The sequence below is a fragment of the Drosophila nasuta genome, chromosome 2L, assembly GCF_023558535.2.
Source record: "Drosophila nasuta strain 15112-1781.00 chromosome 2L, ASM2355853v1, whole genome shotgun sequence".
Lineage (NCBI taxonomy): Eukaryota > Metazoa > Arthropoda > Insecta > Diptera > Drosophilidae > Drosophila > Drosophila nasuta.
In genome coordinates, this window is record NC_083455.1 from 3,272,009 (window position 1) to 3,292,370 (window position 20,362).

Here is a 20,362-nt window from a genome sequence, read left to right on the forward strand (position 1 = left end):
ACTAAAATTTCGATGACTGAATATTTATTTAAAATTTCAGTTGCAAAATTTCCTTTCATTAAAGAAAAAAGAGAAAAAAACAGTTTTAAAAAAACAGTTATCTAATCTTCCTTAGTAAAAGATTGCTAATATACATACAGCTGTGATCTTTGAAATAGCAGTGCAGACGACCTACACATTTAAAGTTGAAAAATACTATTATAAACACAACTTCGAGACAAAATTTTTTTATAACAGGTTAATATATTTAATTTGCGATAATTAATCATATTTTTCATTTTGGATAATTCAATATTTTTCCGAATGTGGATATTAACATTTGAAAATGTCCGTATTATGAAGAACATTGAAATAGCAGTGAAAAAACAAAAATGTAATAAATTTCAAAAAAATCTTATAAATAATTTAATCCTTCTAAATTTCGAGTTGAATACGACCTTATAATTTGTTGTGTAGCCTTTATTGGCTATTAGAGCCTCACAGCTACGTGGCATGGAGTCCACCACGTCCTCGAAACGCTTGCAGGATTCTGGCCCTATACCTCCTGTACAACTTGTCAAAGGTGTGGCTTAGATGTCGGGGATTTCTTGGCAACATAATGCTTGAAGTCCTCCATCAGTTTCCAATCGGATTTAAATCCGGGAACTGTGCTGACATGGCATTACATCAGTTTTTTCATGACCAAACCACTCCGTGACCAGTTGGCCGTTGTGTTTAGGTTTCGTGGCTCTGCTGAAAAGTCCATATTGAAGGGGCATTTCATCCTGAGAATACTTCAGCATGATGTTTCTTAATATATTTTCAAAGATTTCTTGGTCTATGATCTCATCGATCATATTTATAGGTCCCACACCACTGTATGAGAAACATGCCCATATCGTGATTTTAAGACCACCATGTTTAGCGGTCTTAAGGGTATGGTTTAGGTCATTTTAGGTGTTTGGTGGTCAACGGACATATTGTCTTGAACTTTTCTAATAATTAACACCAGTTTAGACACATTTGTCCAAAGGATATTACGCCATTTGGAAAATGGCCAGTTCAAGTGGCGCTTGGCAAACTCCCACCTCGCTTTGAGATGTCTATAACCAAGTAATTGCACCTTTTCTGGACTTCGGGTATTCAAATTTGTATCCACCAGTCTTCGGCCAATAGCCACTTCACTAGTTCTCCAACTCAGCCCTGCTTTAATATCCCTACAGGATGCAAAAGGATTAGTTTAGCTGAAGAGCACTATGCATCGGTCCTCTAAAATTGTGTTTTTTTGTATCGCACTACGGTTTTCAGGCTTTGATTTATAATTTATGTCATTAAAAACCATTTTGGTAAAACATTTTAGGCAACACAGAACTTTTTTATACAATTTTGCTCCTTCCTAATCTCAAGAAAGGACCTCCTCTCTACATTGGACCAGTTAGGTCCTTTACACACTAAAATTAAATTTTTTTTTTATAGTTATAGTGTATTGTCGTATAAACTACAATAATAAACCAAATTAAACTCACTTTTCATAAAATTAAAAACAATTTCGGCTTTTTTAGTGGAAGAAAAGAAAAAACTGCTATTCTAATGTTCAGCCCAAAAGTGGTGCACTTGGGTAAAAATATCAAAATTTCAGAAAAACTGATCAAATCTAACGGGATTTTTGCTGTTTTCTTATCTTTATGCTTCATTTTACAAAAACAATGTGCTAGCGATCAACTAACAAAAAGGAATAACCAAAAAAACGGTTACATAGTCTTTTCTCTGTCGCACTGCTATTTCAAAGATCACAGCTGTATATACAAATTTTTAAATTTAGGCTAGTCAATTTAAAACTAGTATTCAGCTAAAATATAGTAAAATTCAAATGCGGCAAATTCATTTTGAATAACAGCTGGTAATATATATAATTACCGTATTTTTATATTTAATCAAATCAATCCGAAAAGTTGATACATTTATTTTTAATCATTTCGTTTTATTTCCTTTTCTTTTCTCTCAGTTTTATTGCTGTAATGTAATGTTTACTATGTATGCATTTAAGTTAAGAACAAAGCAGACTACACTCATTCTGTTTTCAGTTATCCCTATTACAATGCACTATAAATAAAGTACATACATAAACTAATACAAGTCTTTATTGTCATTATCAAGATCCGAAAAAATTATGTCGTCGTTGAGTAGCTTTCATAAGTTCATATTATTGTTTAAGCTGTGATACAAAAATAATAAAAAAGCTATGTACTGAGCTTGGAACGAAGGGCTTACGAAATTGCGAGTTTACCAACACCGCCACGGGAACAAGAATAGCAACAACAACAACACAAGTAATTGCACGCTGCACGTTTTGAACAAAAATGTGAGCGCCTTGATAACAAAGCAACAACGAACTGAATCCATAACATACACATAGAACTATTGTCAACAATCTGAAAAAGAAGAAACAAAACTAAATTATAAAAGTTGAGAGGCGACGGCATCAAATGTGACAGGTGATGTGTGTGTGTGTCTCTCTAAATTTGTAGCGGAGGAACAGGCAAAATATTACTAACAGTTCAGCCGCTGCCGCCGTTGCCGCCGCTGCTGCCGCTGTTCGATTGTTATGCAAGCAGCGCTGCGGCCCCCCGCCCTCAACGACAGCAATCAAATTAGCCGGTTGTCACTATGCTGCTAAACCGTTTGGTGCTCGCCATCAAAAATCAATCGCGGGAAACATTACGCGCCTGGAGTTATCAATGTGAATCAATAATAGCGCAACGTTCCCGCCGCGTCCAGCAGCTGTTCAGCTTCTATCAGTCCGTTTACGGTACACAAGGATTGAAGCAACTTTGGCGCGCCTATTATCGCAACGAGCTCCAACCACCCATTCGGGGCATGATGCTGAGTGCAGTGGGCCTAATGGGATTGAACATGAAGCGATTGAGCAACAGCGATGGTTTCGACTGGAGCAAGGAACGTCTGTCGTTAGCCAACTTTGATTTGTGCCAGCGTGACATTGATTTCATCAACACACTCTCGGTCAATCAGCTGTGCGAACGTTGCCAGTCTAAGAAGATGAAATACTGCTATTGCCAGCTGGGCAATCAGCGGTGTCGCAAAGGCGGCATTGTTGTGCCACCACCCAGCAGCGATCAAAAGCCAATGAAGGAGGAGCAGGCGGCAAGCATCAGCAATTGCCACAAGGCCTTGGAGTTGGATACGCGCAGTGCACCGGCTGGTCAGGTGCGTATCCAGGCGCAGGAGGATCGCAACTGGGAGCCGTATTTCAGCAAAAACGAGTTCAGCATTTGGCGTCGTGAAGAACGTTCCTCGTTGTACTCTTACAAGGTATATGCACGATTCGATGACATTACCGCCGATGACTTTCTGCATGTGCAAACGGATCTGGACTATCGTCGACAATGGGATGATACAGCCTTGAGGTTGGAGCTGATCAGCGAAGATCCTGTGCCGGGCAGCAATTCGCATCTGATCTACTGGGAGATGCAGTGGCCGCGTCTCTTTGCCAATCGAGATTACGTATATTGTCGACGCTATCACAAGGACGATAGTAAGAAGATGATATTCATTTGCAGTCGTGCCGCCAAGCATAACACTTATCCAAGCATATCGGGTAAGGTGCGGGTCACGGACTATTGGAGCCTGATGGTCATCAAACCATTCCGTGGCTTTCATGAGCCGGGTCTGCACTTTGTGCTCACGTATTACGATGATCCAGGCATTCCCATACCGCAGAACATCAAATCGTGGGTGACGCAAAAGCAAATGCCCGAGTTCCTCACCAAAATGTATGTGGCCACCAAGAACTATGCTTGCTCCCGCGCCATTAAGATGAAGGACATGTACAATAGCTTTACTCTGATCAACGACGAATACACGGCAAACGATCAACGCGGCAGCTGGCTGGGAAGTCTCAGTCGTCACAGGCGCAAGCTTAACGAAAATGAGAAGGAACGCTGAGAACTGCAGTAGTTCCTCCATATACATAGTCTAGATGCAATGGAATGAAGAGCGAAGCAAAACTACTACAGCAATGGAGTTATACCAATGGATAATTCAACGCCCCTTCCCAAATATTCCCCTACCTTGGTCATCTTATGTTGTAATTCATTTTTAAGCATACAAAATATATAGAATAACTAATTAGGAATCATCAAAGTTTCTAGCACTTACACTAATCTTTGTTTCCATCACGAAATCCGCAAAATGTGCAATAAAATACGCATTCGAGCAACTTGGCGGCATTTACAAAATGTTCATTCTTTTGTGCCACACTGAAGAAATTAATTAGAAATATACAACATACAAAAATATATATATTATATATTGGTTAAGTTTGAAGGTTTTGTTTTAAAGCAATTTGAAATGAAATTACTGAAATTATACAAGCATAAACGAAAAAGTAAATATATAAATTCGCTCTCTATTAAATATTGGTGGATTATCCCAATAAAATCATAACCTCTTGTGATCTCTGATTGCATAGGTAAAACGACTATATTGAAACAAATTCGACTAAAATAATGGGATGGCCTGATAAGACAAAAGTTTGAAATGTGAAACAGTGGAAAAATACTAAAAATGTTTTTTTCTATACAGTCCTATAAAATTTGAACAATTTAGTTCGATTAAATTAAAATTTTAAGAGGTACAATGGTAAACCATGCAACATATTGAACCAAGCCCCGAGTTTAGTAGGCAATACACAACACGCATATAGATTCGAAATATACAAAAGAAACATCATTTAAGAGTATAGATTAAAGTCTTTTTAGTAAGTCGAATGAGATTCGCATTTAGCAGTTTACAAGTTGTTCGCACGCTCTGGAATAAGTTTGTGGTATAAATGCAAATTAATACAGTTAAGAGATTCGAAATGATTAAACACAGATCACAGTTCGTTGTGTTCCGTGGCGCTTGGCGGATTGTTCATATAGGAAATGAAGTCCTTGCTGGTGCGTCCTCCGTTGTACTCCAGCTTGGTTTTGAGGTACGAGAAGTACAGTATGGTGGGATATCCTCGCACATTGTACTTGCCGCACAGCATTGCATATTTGGTGCAATCTACAGCGACAAAGACAATACGCGGATCATCTTGCAACGCATTTGCTGCGGCGGTAAATTCAGGCTTCGTATGTTTACAATGACCACACCCTAAAAGGATAGGAATAATTAAATAAATTGAAATTAAGCAAGAGCTAGTGAATCTTACATGGCGCATAAAACATGACTAGAGCATGCTTCTTACGCTTTAGAGTTGTGCTAAATGTTTCGTCATTGAGAAACAGAACATCAGTGTTGTCAGCCTCCTCTTCCCAGCTCTTTTCTGGCGGTGGTGGTGGTGGCGGCTCCTTGGGATCACGCATAAAGTCCACAATCTTTGATGCTTCACGTACATTGACGTCAAACTTGTAAACACCATTCGCAAAGTATTTCACTGTCGGGTAGCCTTTGACTTTGTATTTTTCTCCTATGCTCGGCTCTTTGGTGGCATCCAATGCGGCCAGCACTCCGGGCACATTATTCTGCTTCATCTCGAGCGCGGCTTTCTCATATTCTGGTTTCATGCGCTTGCAATGGCCACACCAGGGAGCATAGAACATGACCAGCACCGACTTTTCGTCTTTCAAAGCCGGATCAAAACCTTGCGTTGTCAGGTGCACTATTTCCGAGCCAGTGTCTGCCGACCATTCGGGTTCCTTTGGCTTGGGAGTTGGCTTGACAGTGGGATTCAGCATAAAGGCGACCAGAGCATCTTTTGTATTTTCACCTTCGTAAGTGAAACGCATTTTGCCATTTTCAAAGTAAATTAGAGTGGGAAAACCTGAAAAGGGGTTCATTATTTTAGAATAACGATTAAATAAGTTTAAAAGATCCTGAAAGAGAGTCCACCGACTAATTTAAATGTTAGAATATAAATTGGTAGACTACTAATTAAGAATTGTAAACTTGGTTGTGGAGTATAGTCAGTGAGTCAGGAATCGAAGAGAATTTTAATCAAACCTACACATGTTCGTAGTGATATTCCACTTTAAAATAACCGTTTTGGTAAAAAATAAATTTTGAGTAAAATCTTCTTAACTAAATGTTGGAGGTGAGGGCAAATAATAATATTCTATAGATATATGTACATTTAAATACATAGATGGATAACAAACAATCGTTGTTGTTCATGTATGCTGAAACTCATTGCTCTTACTCTGCAGTAATAATTTAGTAAGTCAGTCAGATCTAAGGAATTTTTGTAAAATATAGATAAATACATCGATCTAAAATCTACAACAGATTTGTGTGTTCGATATGTACTGATTAAGATAATTACAATGGCTTGGATATTGACCTATTGATTCCTAACATATGCGAATAAGAAATTCTAATGGATTGACTCACCAGTTATGTTGAAAAGCTTACGAATGGGAGCGTTCTCCTGGCGCTCCACATTCATGGCGGCCAACAGATATCCACCCTGCGCCTTAAGATCGCTGGCTGCCTTGCTGTAGTCGGGTTTCATACGCTTGCAGAAGCCACACCAGGGGACATGAAACATGACTAACATGGGACGTATGTCCTTCCGCAGATGCTTTGTAAATGCCGCCGCATCGTTGAAGTGAAGTACATCCAATCCAGCTGGATCTTCTTCCCATGGCAAATCCCCTGTTGGATCTCGCATAAATGTTACCATGGAGGCGACGTTCAACTGCCGATCATAGTCCTTGTGAAAGTCGCCATCTTTGTAGTGGCGCAGCGTGTAGGGTTCTGGTGACACCTTCAGCTTCTTGCACAGCTTTCTCTTCTCCTGATTTGCGCAGTCCACATACAACATGGTTCCGGTGCCGCGAATAGTTTCAGCCGCTTCACGGAATACCTTAAGCTCGTTGGCAGCCGCTTTGGCACTGGAGACATAGAGAGCGAGCACATTATTCTTGGTGCGCAGCAGCTTTTTGAAATCCTTGTAGTCAGCGATGTCTTCTTGGACTCCGGAAAGTTTCGTTTTAGCGGCAACAAGTGCGATAATTAGTAATAGCGTAAACTGGGCTATAAAAAAGCGGCGTTGAGTCACCATTTTTATTTAACAAGACTTTATGATTATTGCAAGTAACTAACTAATTTAACAATGATTCATAATAGATTAACTAATGTAAGTAATAAGTTCATTCTATTTTATGTTTAGCTAAACAACAATTGCAACAGAAAATGCCAATGAAGACGTCAGCGTTAAAAGCGACAAGCGTTGCCACACTGCGGTAGAAACAGTTGATTCAAATAGTTTATAAATGGTTACATTCAATTTACTAACCACTTGCTTTATAATAAAGGAAATTAATATTATAAGATGTAAATAATTATTTCTTTCGCCAATTCTTTTTGCTTCCAAAGAAAATGGCACCATTTCATTGTGTAAAATAAATAATCGGCAAATCGATGTAGTCACAAAATGCAAAGCTGTTAAATGTACGTGGCAGTTGGCAACACTGGTTCTTAACTCTGACACATTAACAAGAGGCAGAAGAAGAAGAACGATAGCAAGTTTTTTACATCTTAGCCGCAGTGAACTTCATATATAAATAAGTTGAATTCGCTGTAGTAAGACATATTAACGCCGCCATCATCAGCAAGATGCCCCTCAAATTGGACATCAAGCGTCGCCTGACCTCGCGCTCCGATCGCGTCAAGTGTGTTGATCTACATCCGGCCGAACCATGGATGTTGTGTGCCCTATACAATGGCCACGTACACATCATGAACTATGAGAACCAGCAGTTGGTTAAAGATTTCGAGGTATGCGATGTGCCAGTGCGCTCGGCCCGCTTCGTGGCACGCAAGAATTGGATCATCACCGGATCCGATGATATGCAAATACGCATTTTTAATTACAACACCCTGGAGAAGGTGCATTCTTATGAGGCGCACTCTGATTACTTACGTTGCATTGCCGTGCATCCCACACAGCCGCTGGTGCTTACTAGCAGTGGTATGTTGCAATAATGTCGCTGACCTTAATTCCTATTCTTATCACTTATTAATTTAATGGCAACACTTCGATAATTATGTTGTAGATGATATGCTCATCAAGCTGTGGAACTGGGAGAAACTCTGGGCTTGCCAGCGTGTCTTCGAGGGGCACACACACTATGTCATGCAGATCGTATTTAATCCAAAGGACAACAACACCTTTGCATCGGCATCCTTGGATCGCACCGTTAAGGTCTGGCAATTGGGATCCAATTTCGCCAACTTTACTCTTGAGGGGCACGAGAAAGGTGTAAATTGTGTAGATTATTATCATGGCGGTGATAAGCCGTATTTGATTTCGGGTGCAGATGATCGCCTAGTTAAGATCTGGGATTATCAGAACAAGACGTGTGTGCAAACCTTGGAAGGACACGCTCAGAATATCTCTGCTGTTTGTTTCCATCCCGAATTGCCCATTGTGCTGACGGGTTCTGAGGATGGCACCGTTCGAATTTGGCACTCGGGCACCTATCGTCTGGAGACGTGTCTTAACTATGGCTTCGAACGCGTTTGGACAATTTCCAGCATGCGAGGCACCAATAATGTTGCCCTTGGCTATGATGAGGGTTCTATCATCATTAAAGTGGGTCGCGAAGAACCGGCCATGTCTATGGATGTGGTGGGTGGCAAGATTGTGTGGGCCAAACATTCCGAAATGCAGCAGGTGAGTAGTTTATTAATATTTGAATATGTTTATATTATATCATTTGATTACTATATAATCTCTTTTTTTGGGCAGGTTAATCTGAAAACCATTGCAGATAGCACCGAGATTAAGGATGGCGAACGTTTGCCCGTTGCCGTCAAGGATATGGGTGCCTGTGAGATTTATCCCCAGACCATTTCCCACAATCCTAATGGACATTTCGTCGTGGTCTGCGGCGATGGCGAATACATCATCTATACTTCCATGGCGTTGCGTAATAAAGGCTTCGGCTCGGCTCAGGAATTCGTTTGGGCTCTGGAGAGCAATGAGTATGCAATTCGTGAAAATAATGGCACTGTTCGCCTGTTCCGTAACTTCAAGGAACGCAAGAGCTTTACGCCCGAATATGGAGCCGAGAACATTTATGGAGGCTACTACTTTGGTGTGAAGACATCTTCGGGATTAGCATTCTATGATTGGGAAACTTTGCAGCTGGTGCGACGCATCGAAGTCCAGCCGCGCAATGTGTTCTGGAATGAAAGTGGCAGCCTCGTTTGCTTGGCCACCGACGATTCGTATTTTATTTTGGGCGTGGATACAGCACAAATTTCCAATGCGCTGGAGAGCAAGGAGGGACTCGAAGACGATGGCGTGGAAAGTGCTTTTAATGTGCTTGGTAAGTTAAAATATTCGAACATAAAAATATGTAAAAATGTATGCCGTGTCTGAATCAATCGTTGAATGGATTGAAAAACTCTGTTAGGTACAAAAATGGAAATTTCCGGTAAAAGATCTAAATGAACTTATAGTTATTTTCAGGAATCCAAAATATTTCGTATAGAATTTGAAATGATGTAGCTTCAATAATGTAAAAGATTTATTTATTAGCGTAGAATCTATAACATAGTATATTTTAGATTTTATGTTAAAAAACGTGGTTGAGTACTTTAGTATATTATAAAGTATAAAGGAAGGAAATTAAGAAAATTGAAAATATAGAGAAATATATTTTCAAAAAACTCAGTAGATAATCAAAAGATTATTATTATTATTTGGCCAACAAATCCAAACTTTAAGCAGGTGAAGAATCTACACCATCTTTATATATGATATCTTTAAGGCTGGCACATTTATACGAGCTATACAAATTAGATGGACGTTTCTATATTTAATAAGAATTCAAAAGTCGAAAGCACCTTCAATATGTAATATATCTTCTTCTATTATAGGTGAAGTTTCAGAATCAGTAAAAACTGGTCTGTGGGTAGGCGATTGCTTCATCTATACCAATTCGGTGAACCGCATCAACTACTATGTTGGTGGCGAGATTGTGACCATTTCGCATTTGGACCGCACCATGTATTTGCTGGGCTATGTACCCAAGGATAATCGCCTGTATCTGGGCGACAAGGAGCTGAACGTGATCAGCTTCAGTCTGCAGCTATCAGTACTTGAATATCAGACAGCCGTAATGCGTCGCGACTTTGAGCGTGCTGATCTGGTATTGCCAACTATACCAAAAGAGCATCGGACACGCGTTGCTCACTTCCTGGAGAAGCAGGGCTTTAAGGCGCAGGCGCTGCAGGTGTCCACGGATGCGGATCACAAATTTGACTTGGCCCTGCAAATTGGCGAGTTGGATATTGCATTGAAGTTGGCACGCGAGGCGGAGAACGCACAGAAATGGTCACAGCTAGCCGATGTGGCGTCCCGCAAGAATAACATGTCCTTGGTCAAGGAGTGCATGCAGAAGGCAAACGATTTCAGTGGCTTGTTGCTTCTTTCGACGGCATCGGGAGATGCCGAGATGTTGCAAGAGTTGGGCGCCACCAGTTCTACCCAGGGTCGGCATAATATTGCATTCCTGTCCGCATTCCTGCGTTCGGATGTTGAGCGCTGTCTGGAGATTCTCATCGAGACCAATCGTCTGCCCGAAGCGGCCTTCTTTGCCCGCACCTACATGCCCAGCCAGATGTCGCGTGTGGTAGAATTGTGGCGCGAGGAGCTGAGCAAAGTCAATGAGAAGGCCGGTCAATCGCTGGCGGATCCCACGCAATATACAAATCTCTTTCCGGGTCTGGGTGATGCTCTGCGCGTTGAGCAGCATCTGCAAGAAGAGCGGACACGCAAGGCTCCCGCACGTATTGCCGGCCAGTTGCCATTAAATAGCGATCGCAATCCTCTGGAGGAGCTACAAGCGGCCGAGGCACAGAGGGGAGTCGGTCAGCTGGAGGATAAGGAGAAGCCTGCGTTTGTGCCACAAGTCACAAGCAGCAATAAGCCAGCAGCTGCTGCTGCAGCATCAGCAGCTAGTGAGGAGGAAGATGATGATGATTTGGATCTGGAGATTGATGGCATAACGCTGGATGACAACATTGATACGACAGATGTGAATCTGGATGAGGACTTTCTCAGCGATGATTAAATGCGGAAGCAAGGCAAACTCTGTATTCAATAATATTTGCATAGAAATAACGTAAATCTTGTTGTTGTTTCGGGAAAAATTGCTTCAAAAAAAAAAATCGCGCATTTTAAAGCTATAAATTCCATGCCCAAATCCATACACATACGAACCAAACACACACACATACCGATGCATTCGCCTTTGATTTGATTGAATGAATGTTTCCCGTGCATTAATTATACAAATTAAATAAAAACTATATATATATACACATAAACATACATATTTGGGGAGTAAATTCAAATCCATTTATAATAGGAACTTCAATTACTATCGATGTTTGCGCGTTGTTGCTTCGTATCATTTGTCAATCGATGTTACTAGTCGAGCTCATCAGCGTTGCCACTGTGCCTTCTGTCAGATTAAATCAGTACGGCAACTCAATATCATCACAAATACATCTAAACGCAGATATCGTCTGTGCGTCCGCATTTTGCTGTATTTTTTATTTAAGAATGGGTTATTAATAAGCAATTAATAAATTATTATTAAATAAAAATCAGCCAAAGCCGTCAATCAATTGTAAGTATCAAGCCGTCAAGCATTAGTGTCCAAAGACAAAATGATTATTTAGAAGACAGAAACGTTTACAATTTATTGATTTTTTGGTTTTAAGCAACGTAGCGTTTTACATTGCAGATACACAAAGTTTCTAATTAATTAATTACCTTGGAAAATGGAGCCACAAAACTATCATAACCATGGGCAGCAGCAGCAGCAGCTCCTGCACGAGCAACAAATTCATTTACAGCAAATCCAGCAACAGCAGCAGCTGCAGCAGCAACAACAGCAGCCCATTCAATCTGGATTTGCACCGCGTCGTCAGTATGACAACATGGGCAATTCATCAGCTGCTCTAGCAGCTGCCTGTTTGGCCAATGGCGCTGCCACCGGTGGGAGCTCATCGGCGGCCAAAAATGCTGCGATGCAGCGTCCAAAAATCAAGAAAGAGAAACAGCTTCAAGTAATACAACAGCAACAACAGCAGCAGCAACAACAACAACAGCAGCAGCTGTCGGAGCTAAGCACTGTGGGCAGCGTCGGCATGTTGCCTACTGATGACTCCCTTAAATTTGTTAACGACACCGATGCCAATGGGCTGGCAATGAAGACACCAGTCAGCATACTGCAAGAGCTATTGAGTCGGCGCGGCATTACGCCGGGTTATGAACTGGTACAGATCGAGGGCGCCATACATGAGCCGACGTTTCGGTTTCGCGTTTCATTCAAGGACAAGGACACGCCGTTCACAGCCATGGGCGCTGGACGCTCCAAGAAAGAGGCGAAGCATGCTGCCGCTCGTGCTCTTATTGACAAGCTTATTGGTGTCCAGCTCGAATCTCAGGGAAATTCAACATCAACATCTGCCGTCAACTGTTCGATGACAAGTAGCGGAGGTGATGGCGGCAATGCCAATGTTTCTGGCAGTGGCGAGTAATTATAGCAATGGTTAATTAATTGTTCCTTACAGAACAGCAACTAAGCTACATATTTTTTTCACTTTTTCCCCGACAGTGGCAGCGACAAGATCGTGGGCAATCCTATCGGCTGGCTGCAGGAGATGTGCATGCAACGTCGCTGGCCCCCCGCCATCGTATATAACGGAAACGGAGGTGGGGCTGCCACACGAGAGGCAATTTACGATTGCGTGCAGCATTTTGCACTATCACGAGGTGGGCAAGGGTAAAAGCAAGAAAATTGCCAAGCGTTTGGCCGCCCACAAAATGTGGACCCGACTGCAGGAGACGCCCATTGATGCTGCCAAAATCAATGATAGCATTTGCAGCGAACTGGAGGGCGATGTGAGTAATCTAAAACTTGTAGATGATGCCGTGCAGCAACAGCAGCAGCCGGCAAATCTTTCAAATACTCTAACATCACCAAAATGTTACGAGCGCGTTTCACCAGAATTAGATATTATTGAATTATAAACAAGCATCCAATACATAATAGCTTGTGTGGCTCGCAACCCAAATGTTTTTCTTAACACTCTTAACTAACTATATATTGTTTTCGATAGGCCTTTCTTGAGTTCATTGTAATGAATGCCTTCTTTTTATACCCGCTACCCATAGGGTAGAAGGGTATTATAACTTTGTGCCGGCAGGAAATGTATGTAACAGGTAGAAGGAGGCATCTCCGACCCTATAAAGTATATATATTCTTGATCAGCGTCAACAGCCGAGACGATCTATCCATGTCCGTCTGTGTGTCTGTCCGTCCGTCCGTATGAAACACTGGATCTCAGAGACTATAAGAGATAGAGCTATATTTTTTTTTCGACAGCATTTGTTATGTTTGCACGCAGATCAGGTTTGTTTCAAATTTTTGCCACGCCCACTTCCGCCCCCGCAAATGAAAAAAATCGAATAACAAGCGTAATTTTTAAGCTAGAGTTGCGGTATATATAATAATAACTTAGTAGTTCTGATTCCTGAAAATTTGGTTGCGATCAGATAAAAATTGTACTTACTAGGGGTCTTAGTTGCTTTGGCTGACAATCTGGTATATTGAGCAGTCTATGGTATATTTTGAATGCGGTACTATATCGATATAACACATATACCATTCGGTATATTTTTTTAGTATTTTTGCAGTATATTTGGTATATTTTGAGAATAATACCGCAAAATATATTGCTTTTATTCAAAATGGGTAGCGGGTATCTCACAGTCGAGTACACTCGACTGTAGCTTTCTGACTTGTTTGTATCGTCTGTAACTTTTAACGCTTTGGCTTAACCTGTTTCAGTTGCAACTAATGCCTTTATATATTTTGCAATGCATTGTTTTTAGACCCACTATCCATAGTATATAAGTTTATTATAACTTTGTGCCTCCGTCCGTTTGTTAGAGCATCTAAATGAGTTACAATGCTTGCACCAAAATCGATACATTTTTGTACGTACAATAATACCTATAGTCTGCATAATTGATGAACATTTTATTGCGATAGGATTAAAATGGTCTTAGTTGCATTGGCTGACAGTCTGGTATATTTCTAGTATTTTTGTGACACTGTTTGATTTTATTTAAAATGGGAAGCGGGTATCTCACAGTCGAGCACACTCGACTGTTACTTTCTTGTGCCTTTGATTATATCATAAGATTAGTTAAAGAATGTTGTGTAAAAGATAGTCAGAAAAACTTAAATTTTTTGTTTAAATATACATTTGCAATTTCCACATTTGCACATAAAACTTCATCTGCTTTTATTTATATTTTTTAGTATTTGTAAACATGATAGTAATAAGATGAAATAGCGGTGTTTGTGGTTATTATTTCATTTTAAATTTACTAATCGGTATGCCAAACTAATATTTAACAGCTAGCCTTTCAATTTTTTAAATTTTATTTTTCAACATTCTCACTAAGTTTTCCTTTAATTATTTGTATATAATTGGAATCTTTGGAATTGCGCGAATTTTGTGTTGCGTATCATTTATTGATAAGAAGAACAAATTAAGAGCAACACTTTGTGATATGTTTCAACTCACCATTCAAGTTTCTGCGTATTGACAAAACGTTGCGCTTTTATTTACAGCCCCGCATTAACGATAATTATTATGGTGATTTGAAAGATATCACTGTGCCAACACTGACAACGCTGCACAGTAATAAAGTGTCGCAGTTCCATAAGACATTGAAAAACGCGACGGGCAAAAAACTGCTTAAATTACAGGTAAATTAAGTTTTTGTTCCTAAAGACGCCACGTTTATCACTTGGTTGCATTCCAATGAAACAACTTGTAAATTAGAACACACACAGTTCTATTCAATATATATATATTTATTGTTTTCTTTATTTTATGAACATGTTTATGTTTCCTTTTGACTTTCAGAAGACATGCCTCAAGAGCTCGAAAATCGACTACATTAAACTGCTTTCGGAGATTTCAGCCGAGAATCAGTTTGAAGTCACCTACGTGGATATCGAAGAGCGAACGTTTAGTGGCCAATTTCAGTGTCTGGTACAGTTATCCACTTTGCCCGTAGGTGTTTGCCATGGTACGGGATCCACAACTGGCGAAGCTCAGCGACATGCGGCCCAAAATGCTCTGGAGTATCTCAAGATTATGACCAAAAAATAGGCCACTAACTGATAGCAAAATCTGAACGCACATAACGATGTTGAAAAAAAAAAACAAAAAGCAAAACGCCCTTGTTCCATCGCCCCCTCCCTTTTAAGTTCCTTGGTTCATGGAAAACTCTGAACACTGTATTCAATATTTATCATAAAATTTAGTTTGAACTTAGTTAATACAAAAACTAATTTATAGCTGTTGAAAAAGACAGGCACTAACTAATATGAAATCATTAATAATAAATACCTTAAACTTCACAAAAAGAGCTCGCGCTGCTTCTTAATTAATTTAAGATTATAAAGTTAATCTATTAGAAATTGATGAAAATTAGTTGTCACGAGAACAATTTTCGACTTGTTTAACAACTTAAATGGCCTTGTAATATACGCAGTGTTATGCCCCATTTATTTTTCCCTATTATTTTTCAAATATGGCTTGCAACTGATTCGACTTTTAATTAACTCGACTCCATAGTTACACACACAACTGAATGAATAAGTTCCACGAATTATAAAGATTTTAAGTTGAAAAATTATTATTAAAAATACGAAGATTGCGTAGGCTAAGCAAAATGGAATGGAATTATAATGAAACATATTAATATTAATACATTTAAATAGCAACTGAACTTGTTCTGAAAATAAAACGTATTTATATGTTAAACTCAGCTAACTAACGCTGTTATTGACTGCTGTATGTAATGAAACTTAAAGTAAAATGTTTATATATTTTTCATTAGATATATAATATACATACATTAAAGTTGCAATACAAAAAGAAGTTGGGATTGAAACTCTTGTTTAGACAGTTCGGATTTTGGAAAGATATTTATTTAAAATACTCAATGCTTAGACTAAACTATCAACTAAGCGGCGTTATAGGCTATTTACATTGACGACCATCGGGGCAGTAGCAAGATTTTATTTCTTTTTACGGTCCTGCGTGCATTTTGGACAAAACCATTTACCCTTTGGCTTTGTGGTGAGGCCAACGCAAGCAAAGTGGAACCACTCGATGGGACACTAGTAATGAAAAGCCAAAACAAGTTTTAAATAAGGTGCATTACAAATATAATGGGTTGGAAGACTTACGTCCGGATTGTCGCAGCCAATCATCTCGCCATAGGAAACTTGGTGGCACAAGCAATACGTAGGTTCGTTTGGATCCACAGGCATATCCATAACATCGCTAGGATGCGTGGCGGCCGTATGAGAAGATTCCTTTTCTGAATCATCGACATCAGCGGTTTTCTATAATTGAGAATCAACAAATTTATGTACTTTCTATTGTTTGACAAGATTTTTGGATTAATGAATCATGCAAGCAGGTGAAATGTAAATGATAGATGCAAGACCCAACTAAATTGGATATCAAATACACTGAATATACATACAATAAAGATCAGTACTTCAAATTGTAAAAGTGAGGAGAAGAATACTGGAAAGATATCTACCTTTTTCGTATATTCAGCGTTTTTGCTATTTCTACCAGGCAAACAAACTGAATAGAGTTTTAAAAATATAGAAAAACAAAGCTAACAGCTTAATGATATAATGTTGATGAAGATGATTTACCTTTTGAGCGCCCCCCTTGCGTGTTTCTTTTTCTTGATTTACCTTGGACTTTTTCTTTTTGGTACCTTGACCAGCGCTGCTGCTGGCGTTAAGAGTTGCGCCGCTAGCACTGTTCGAATGATTACCGCTGCGCCCAGTTTCCTCGTCGGAGGAAGCGGGCTTTTTCCTTTTGCCCGTCGCTTTGGCATCCTTGGTTTTCTTACGACCACCTTCTGCAGAACAGCTTTCAAAATAATATACAAATAAAACCATTAAAGGAAATTTACGTACTTTTGGCAACTGCTTCCTCGGATTTGGCCCGCGTAGAGGATGCTTTTTCCTGTATCTCACCCTCGAAGCGTGCCAAATCATTGTCGAGCCGACGGATTTGTTTATCCACCAGTTCATAAGTTTGAATGGCCAGTTGCACCTTATCATCACTGTATTCCTTGGCCTTGCCGAACAATGCTTTGATGTCCTCCAATCGCTCTTTGCGGTCTTCCTCGCTCATTGCACCACCGTTCTCCGAGGTCAGCTTGCGCATAAAATCCTTTGCATGGCTGTCGATGCTTTTCATGGCGGTTTGTGCCCGATCATCCAGTTTTCGCATCAGCTTGAAATTTCGCTCCAATTCAGTGGGCAGAGATTCCAATCCTTGTAAAAAACACAATGTTAGAGCGCTTTTTATTGGCTGGCTTTATACATACCATCTAGATAGTTTTCTAAATATATGGCTGATGACATTTTGTTGCACTTTTCGCGTTTCGCTTAAATTTTAATTTACTAACAAAAAACAAGCGTCTATTTACGACTCGTCTACAGCTGTTTTGCTGGCTGTGCAGAAATGTATCGATAGCGATACTTAAACACAGGTGGCAACCTCTTAACAGAGCGCCTATCGACTTGTTGAAGGAGTTTTGGAGTATTCTTTAACATTTAAAACTAAACCCATAAAGTTTAAATAAATAACTTAATCACTGATCTTTTATTATATATTTTGTAATAATGACGTATCAGCTATGTGGCAGCACCAATTATATTTATACCATTCAGCTTTTGTCTGGCTTAGTACTATTAAAGCAGCTGATTTTCGCGAAAGTCAACATTATAGCCAGCTGCTTATTGTGACGAAAAAACGGTACCAAAATGCAAAGAACTAGAAGTTAAACTTAAATAAATGAAAAAATGTGTTGAGCGCTCAAAATATTAAATATCACGATAGCACGGGCACTACCAAGATGCGGAAAATGTTGCCCATAATGCGTCCGGTACATTGGCTGATAGTTGCCGTTATATGCATTGTCGCCTGTTATTGGTTGTTGGAGATTCGATTGGAACACGGTATGTAATGAGATTTCTGACAATAAGAATTTTTTATAACGGATCAACGCTACCACGTAGCCTTTAAGCCGCTAACTAAGCTCGCCAACAGAGACCAAAACAACAGCCCTCATTCAGAACAAATGACTGTGGATCATGTTGCCCCCACTTTGGATAATTTTGGCTATGAGGAACAATTGGTGGTGCTTTACAATCGTGTCCCAAAGACTGGCTCAACAAGTTTCGTTAACATTGCTTACGATCTGTGCAAATTGAACAGATATCATGTCTTGCATATTAATGTCACATCCAATATGCACGTCCTATCTCTGCCAAATCAGGTGCGTCATTTGCTTATTGCTCTTGATTTTGTTTTTGGTAAATTTTTGCTATTTTTTTTGCAGATTTCCTTTGTGCGAAATGTGACAAAATGGCATGAAATGAAGCCGGCTCTATATCATGGGCATATGGCATTTCTTGACTTTTCCAAGTAAGCATCCATACATATACGAATCTATATAATTAATACTATCATTTTGTCGTTCTGCAGATTTCAAATCGCACATAAACCAATCTACATAAATTTGGTGCGTAAGCCGCTAGATAGGCTTGTTTCTTATTATTATTTTTTGCGCTATGGAGATAACTATAGACCTAATCTAGTTCGCAAAAAGGCGGGCAATAAAATCGTAAGTAGAACAATTCTGAAAGTTCTTATCAGCTCTGCTAATCGGTTTCATTTTTACTTTAAATTGAGGTTTTCAAACATTTAAAAGTCACAAGATTGAACAATATTTTTTTTTTTATGCTTAAGTTGACGGATAATAACAGATTTGTTGTTTGCACATTTCCAATAAAATCAGATGCATGAAAAACAATGCAATATCGATTAGATGATCGATAGAGCAAATAAAACGTAGTAAAATTAACTAGAAAGTGCAATTAAATATTTATAAGCGCGAGATAAGACATTAATATTTGTATGTTCATTTAAGTCAAAAATACTGATGTAGAATTTTGGTGCAAAAAGAAATGATAATAGAATAATTGTCAAGACATCAAACAAGGGAAATATAATTCACAAAAAAATATTATTCTCAGTCTCTTATTCATACTTAAAATACTTAAGATTTTATACATGTTACAATATTAAACATTTTGTTATATTTTCCAATTTACTAATGTTTATTCTCTTCATTCAGACCTTTGATGATTGTGTGGTTCAAAAGCAACCCGATTGTGATCCCAGAAATATGTGGATGCAAATACCATTCTTTTGCGGACACGCTGCCGAATGCTGGGAGCCTGGTAGTGATTGGGCCTTGAAGCAGGCCAAACGTAATTTGGTCAATGAATATTTTCTAGTCGGTGTCACAGAGCAAATGTACGAATTTGTGGATCTACTTGAGAGATCGCTACCCAGGTGAGTTCATAATAATTTACCAACTTTTTACACCGTTATATGTATGTATGTATATATTCTTATTGTACTGTTTTGATTACAGAATTTTCCTAGGCTTTCGTGAGCACTATCAAAACTCCAATAAATCTCATTTACGCGTAACCTCATCAAAGATACCGCCCAGTGAAGCTACCATACAAACCATACAGAGATCCAAGATCTGGCAAATGGAAAATGAATTGTATGAATTTGCCCTTGAACAATTTGAGTTTACAAAGAAGAAACTAATGCAGCCCGATAATAAGCATTTGCAGCAGTTTATGTATGAGAAGATAAGACCAAAATGATTGCGTTCGAAATGCAGGGGTAACAAATGCAAAAAGCGAATCAAAAGCAGACAATGACAGATCAGGTTCAGACTTAAGTATAATAATGCCAGTTAATTTAAGGTATATTGATTTGAATAGCTCCTCTAGATATGATCTGTACTTAAAACGCATCAAGCGTACTATTCTTAAAAGACACAAAAGACTTTAGCATTGAATATCGTTGACATATTAATGTTTCCTTTTTTTGTATAATAGTATAAGACATTATTGTATAACACTTAAAAAATCGCTTTCTTAGATGTATGTAAGCAATATCTAGTAACAATTGTAATAACTAAATGAAGCACAATTATTGATTCGTCTAGTTAATTGTAATCTTTTATAATAAGTATTTGACAATACCGTGTAAAATGGAACCAGCAGATATTATGAATAGTATGGAATCTTTACTGGGTCTACTCATACGATTAATATTAAGGTACTTAGAGGTTAACGTAAGTCATAAGTGCAATGATATTACGGGACTCGCACGTTTATATCAGATTTTAGCAATTATATGTAACTATGGA

The 20,362-nt window shown here is 39.1% G+C and overlaps 6 protein-coding genes across 9 annotated transcripts; 4 read left to right on the plus strand and 2 right to left on the minus strand.

The window, feature by feature from the left end:
• Positions 1-2,121: 2,121 nt before the first annotated feature.
• Positions 2,122-4,156, plus strand: LOC132798127 (stAR-related lipid transfer protein 7, mitochondrial). The gene has a single exon (XM_060809856.1). The coding sequence runs from the start codon at positions 2,647-2,649 to the stop codon at positions 3,940-3,942; it is 1,296 nt and encodes a 431-aa protein (XP_060665839.1). The 5' UTR covers positions 2,122-2,646; the 3' UTR covers positions 3,943-4,156.
• Positions 4,157-4,736: 580 nt separating this feature from the next.
• On the minus strand, positions 4,737-7,218 carry LOC132798125 (protein disulfide-isomerase A5). Its single transcript, XM_060809854.1, has 3 exons — positions 6,373-7,218; positions 5,195-5,806; positions 4,737-5,136 (listed from the first exon to the last, which is right to left on the minus strand). Exons 1-3 carry the CDS (start codon positions 7,043-7,045, stop codon positions 4,874-4,876), a joined length of 1,548 nt encoding a protein of 515 aa, XP_060665837.1. The 5' UTR covers positions 7,046-7,218; the 3' UTR covers positions 4,737-4,873.
• A 241-nt stretch (positions 7,219-7,459) lies between these two features.
• LOC132798124 (coatomer subunit beta') lies at positions 7,460-11,145 on the plus strand. Its single transcript, XM_060809853.1, has 4 exons — positions 7,460-7,954; positions 8,040-8,659; positions 8,735-9,317; positions 9,871-11,145. The coding sequence occupies exons 1-4, from the start codon at positions 7,600-7,602 to the stop codon at positions 11,064-11,066; spliced, it is 2,754 nt and encodes a 917-aa protein (XP_060665836.1). The 5' UTR covers positions 7,460-7,599; the 3' UTR covers positions 11,067-11,145.
• A 334-nt stretch (positions 11,146-11,479) lies between these two features.
• Positions 11,480-15,255, plus strand: LOC132798126 (RISC-loading complex subunit tarbp2). The gene is given in 6 exon segments (XM_060809855.1): positions 11,480-11,627; positions 11,722-12,539; positions 12,621-12,687; positions 12,689-12,907; positions 14,649-14,786; positions 14,947-15,255. Coding segments are annotated over 5 exon segments (1,431 nt in total). The 5' UTR covers positions 11,480-11,627; positions 11,722-11,781; the 3' UTR covers positions 15,196-15,255.
• A 726-nt stretch (positions 15,256-15,981) lies between these two features.
• On the minus strand, positions 15,982-17,680 carry LOC132798130 (inhibitor of growth protein 5). Of its 4 annotated transcripts, none has more exons than XM_060809866.1 (5): positions 17,450-17,680; positions 17,034-17,396; positions 16,806-16,972; positions 16,281-16,439; positions 15,982-16,211 (listed from the first exon to the last, which is right to left on the minus strand). In XM_060809866.1, exons 1-5 carry the CDS (start codon positions 17,484-17,486, stop codon positions 16,110-16,112), a joined length of 828 nt encoding a protein of 275 aa, XP_060665849.1. In that variant the 5' UTR covers positions 17,487-17,680; the 3' UTR covers positions 15,982-16,109. The 4 variants fall into 4 exon arrangements, with proteins under 4 accessions (XP_060665849.1, XP_060665847.1, XP_060665848.1 ...); XM_060809864.1 differs by having other exon boundaries at positions 15,983-16,211; positions 16,764-16,972; positions 17,450-17,677; XM_060809865.1 differs by having other exon boundaries at positions 15,984-16,211; positions 16,806-16,975; positions 17,450-17,664.
• Positions 17,681-17,827: 147 nt separating this feature from the next.
• On the plus strand, positions 17,828-20,157 carry LOC132798128 (heparin sulfate O-sulfotransferase). Its single transcript, XM_060809857.1, has 6 exons — positions 17,828-18,083; positions 18,144-18,403; positions 18,467-18,552; positions 18,613-18,751; positions 19,265-19,485; positions 19,568-20,157. The coding sequence occupies exons 1-6, from the start codon at positions 17,981-17,983 to the stop codon at positions 19,809-19,811; spliced, it is 1,053 nt and encodes a 350-aa protein (XP_060665840.1). The 5' UTR covers positions 17,828-17,980; the 3' UTR covers positions 19,812-20,157.
• The last annotated feature ends 205 nt before the right edge of the window (positions 20,158-20,362 follow it).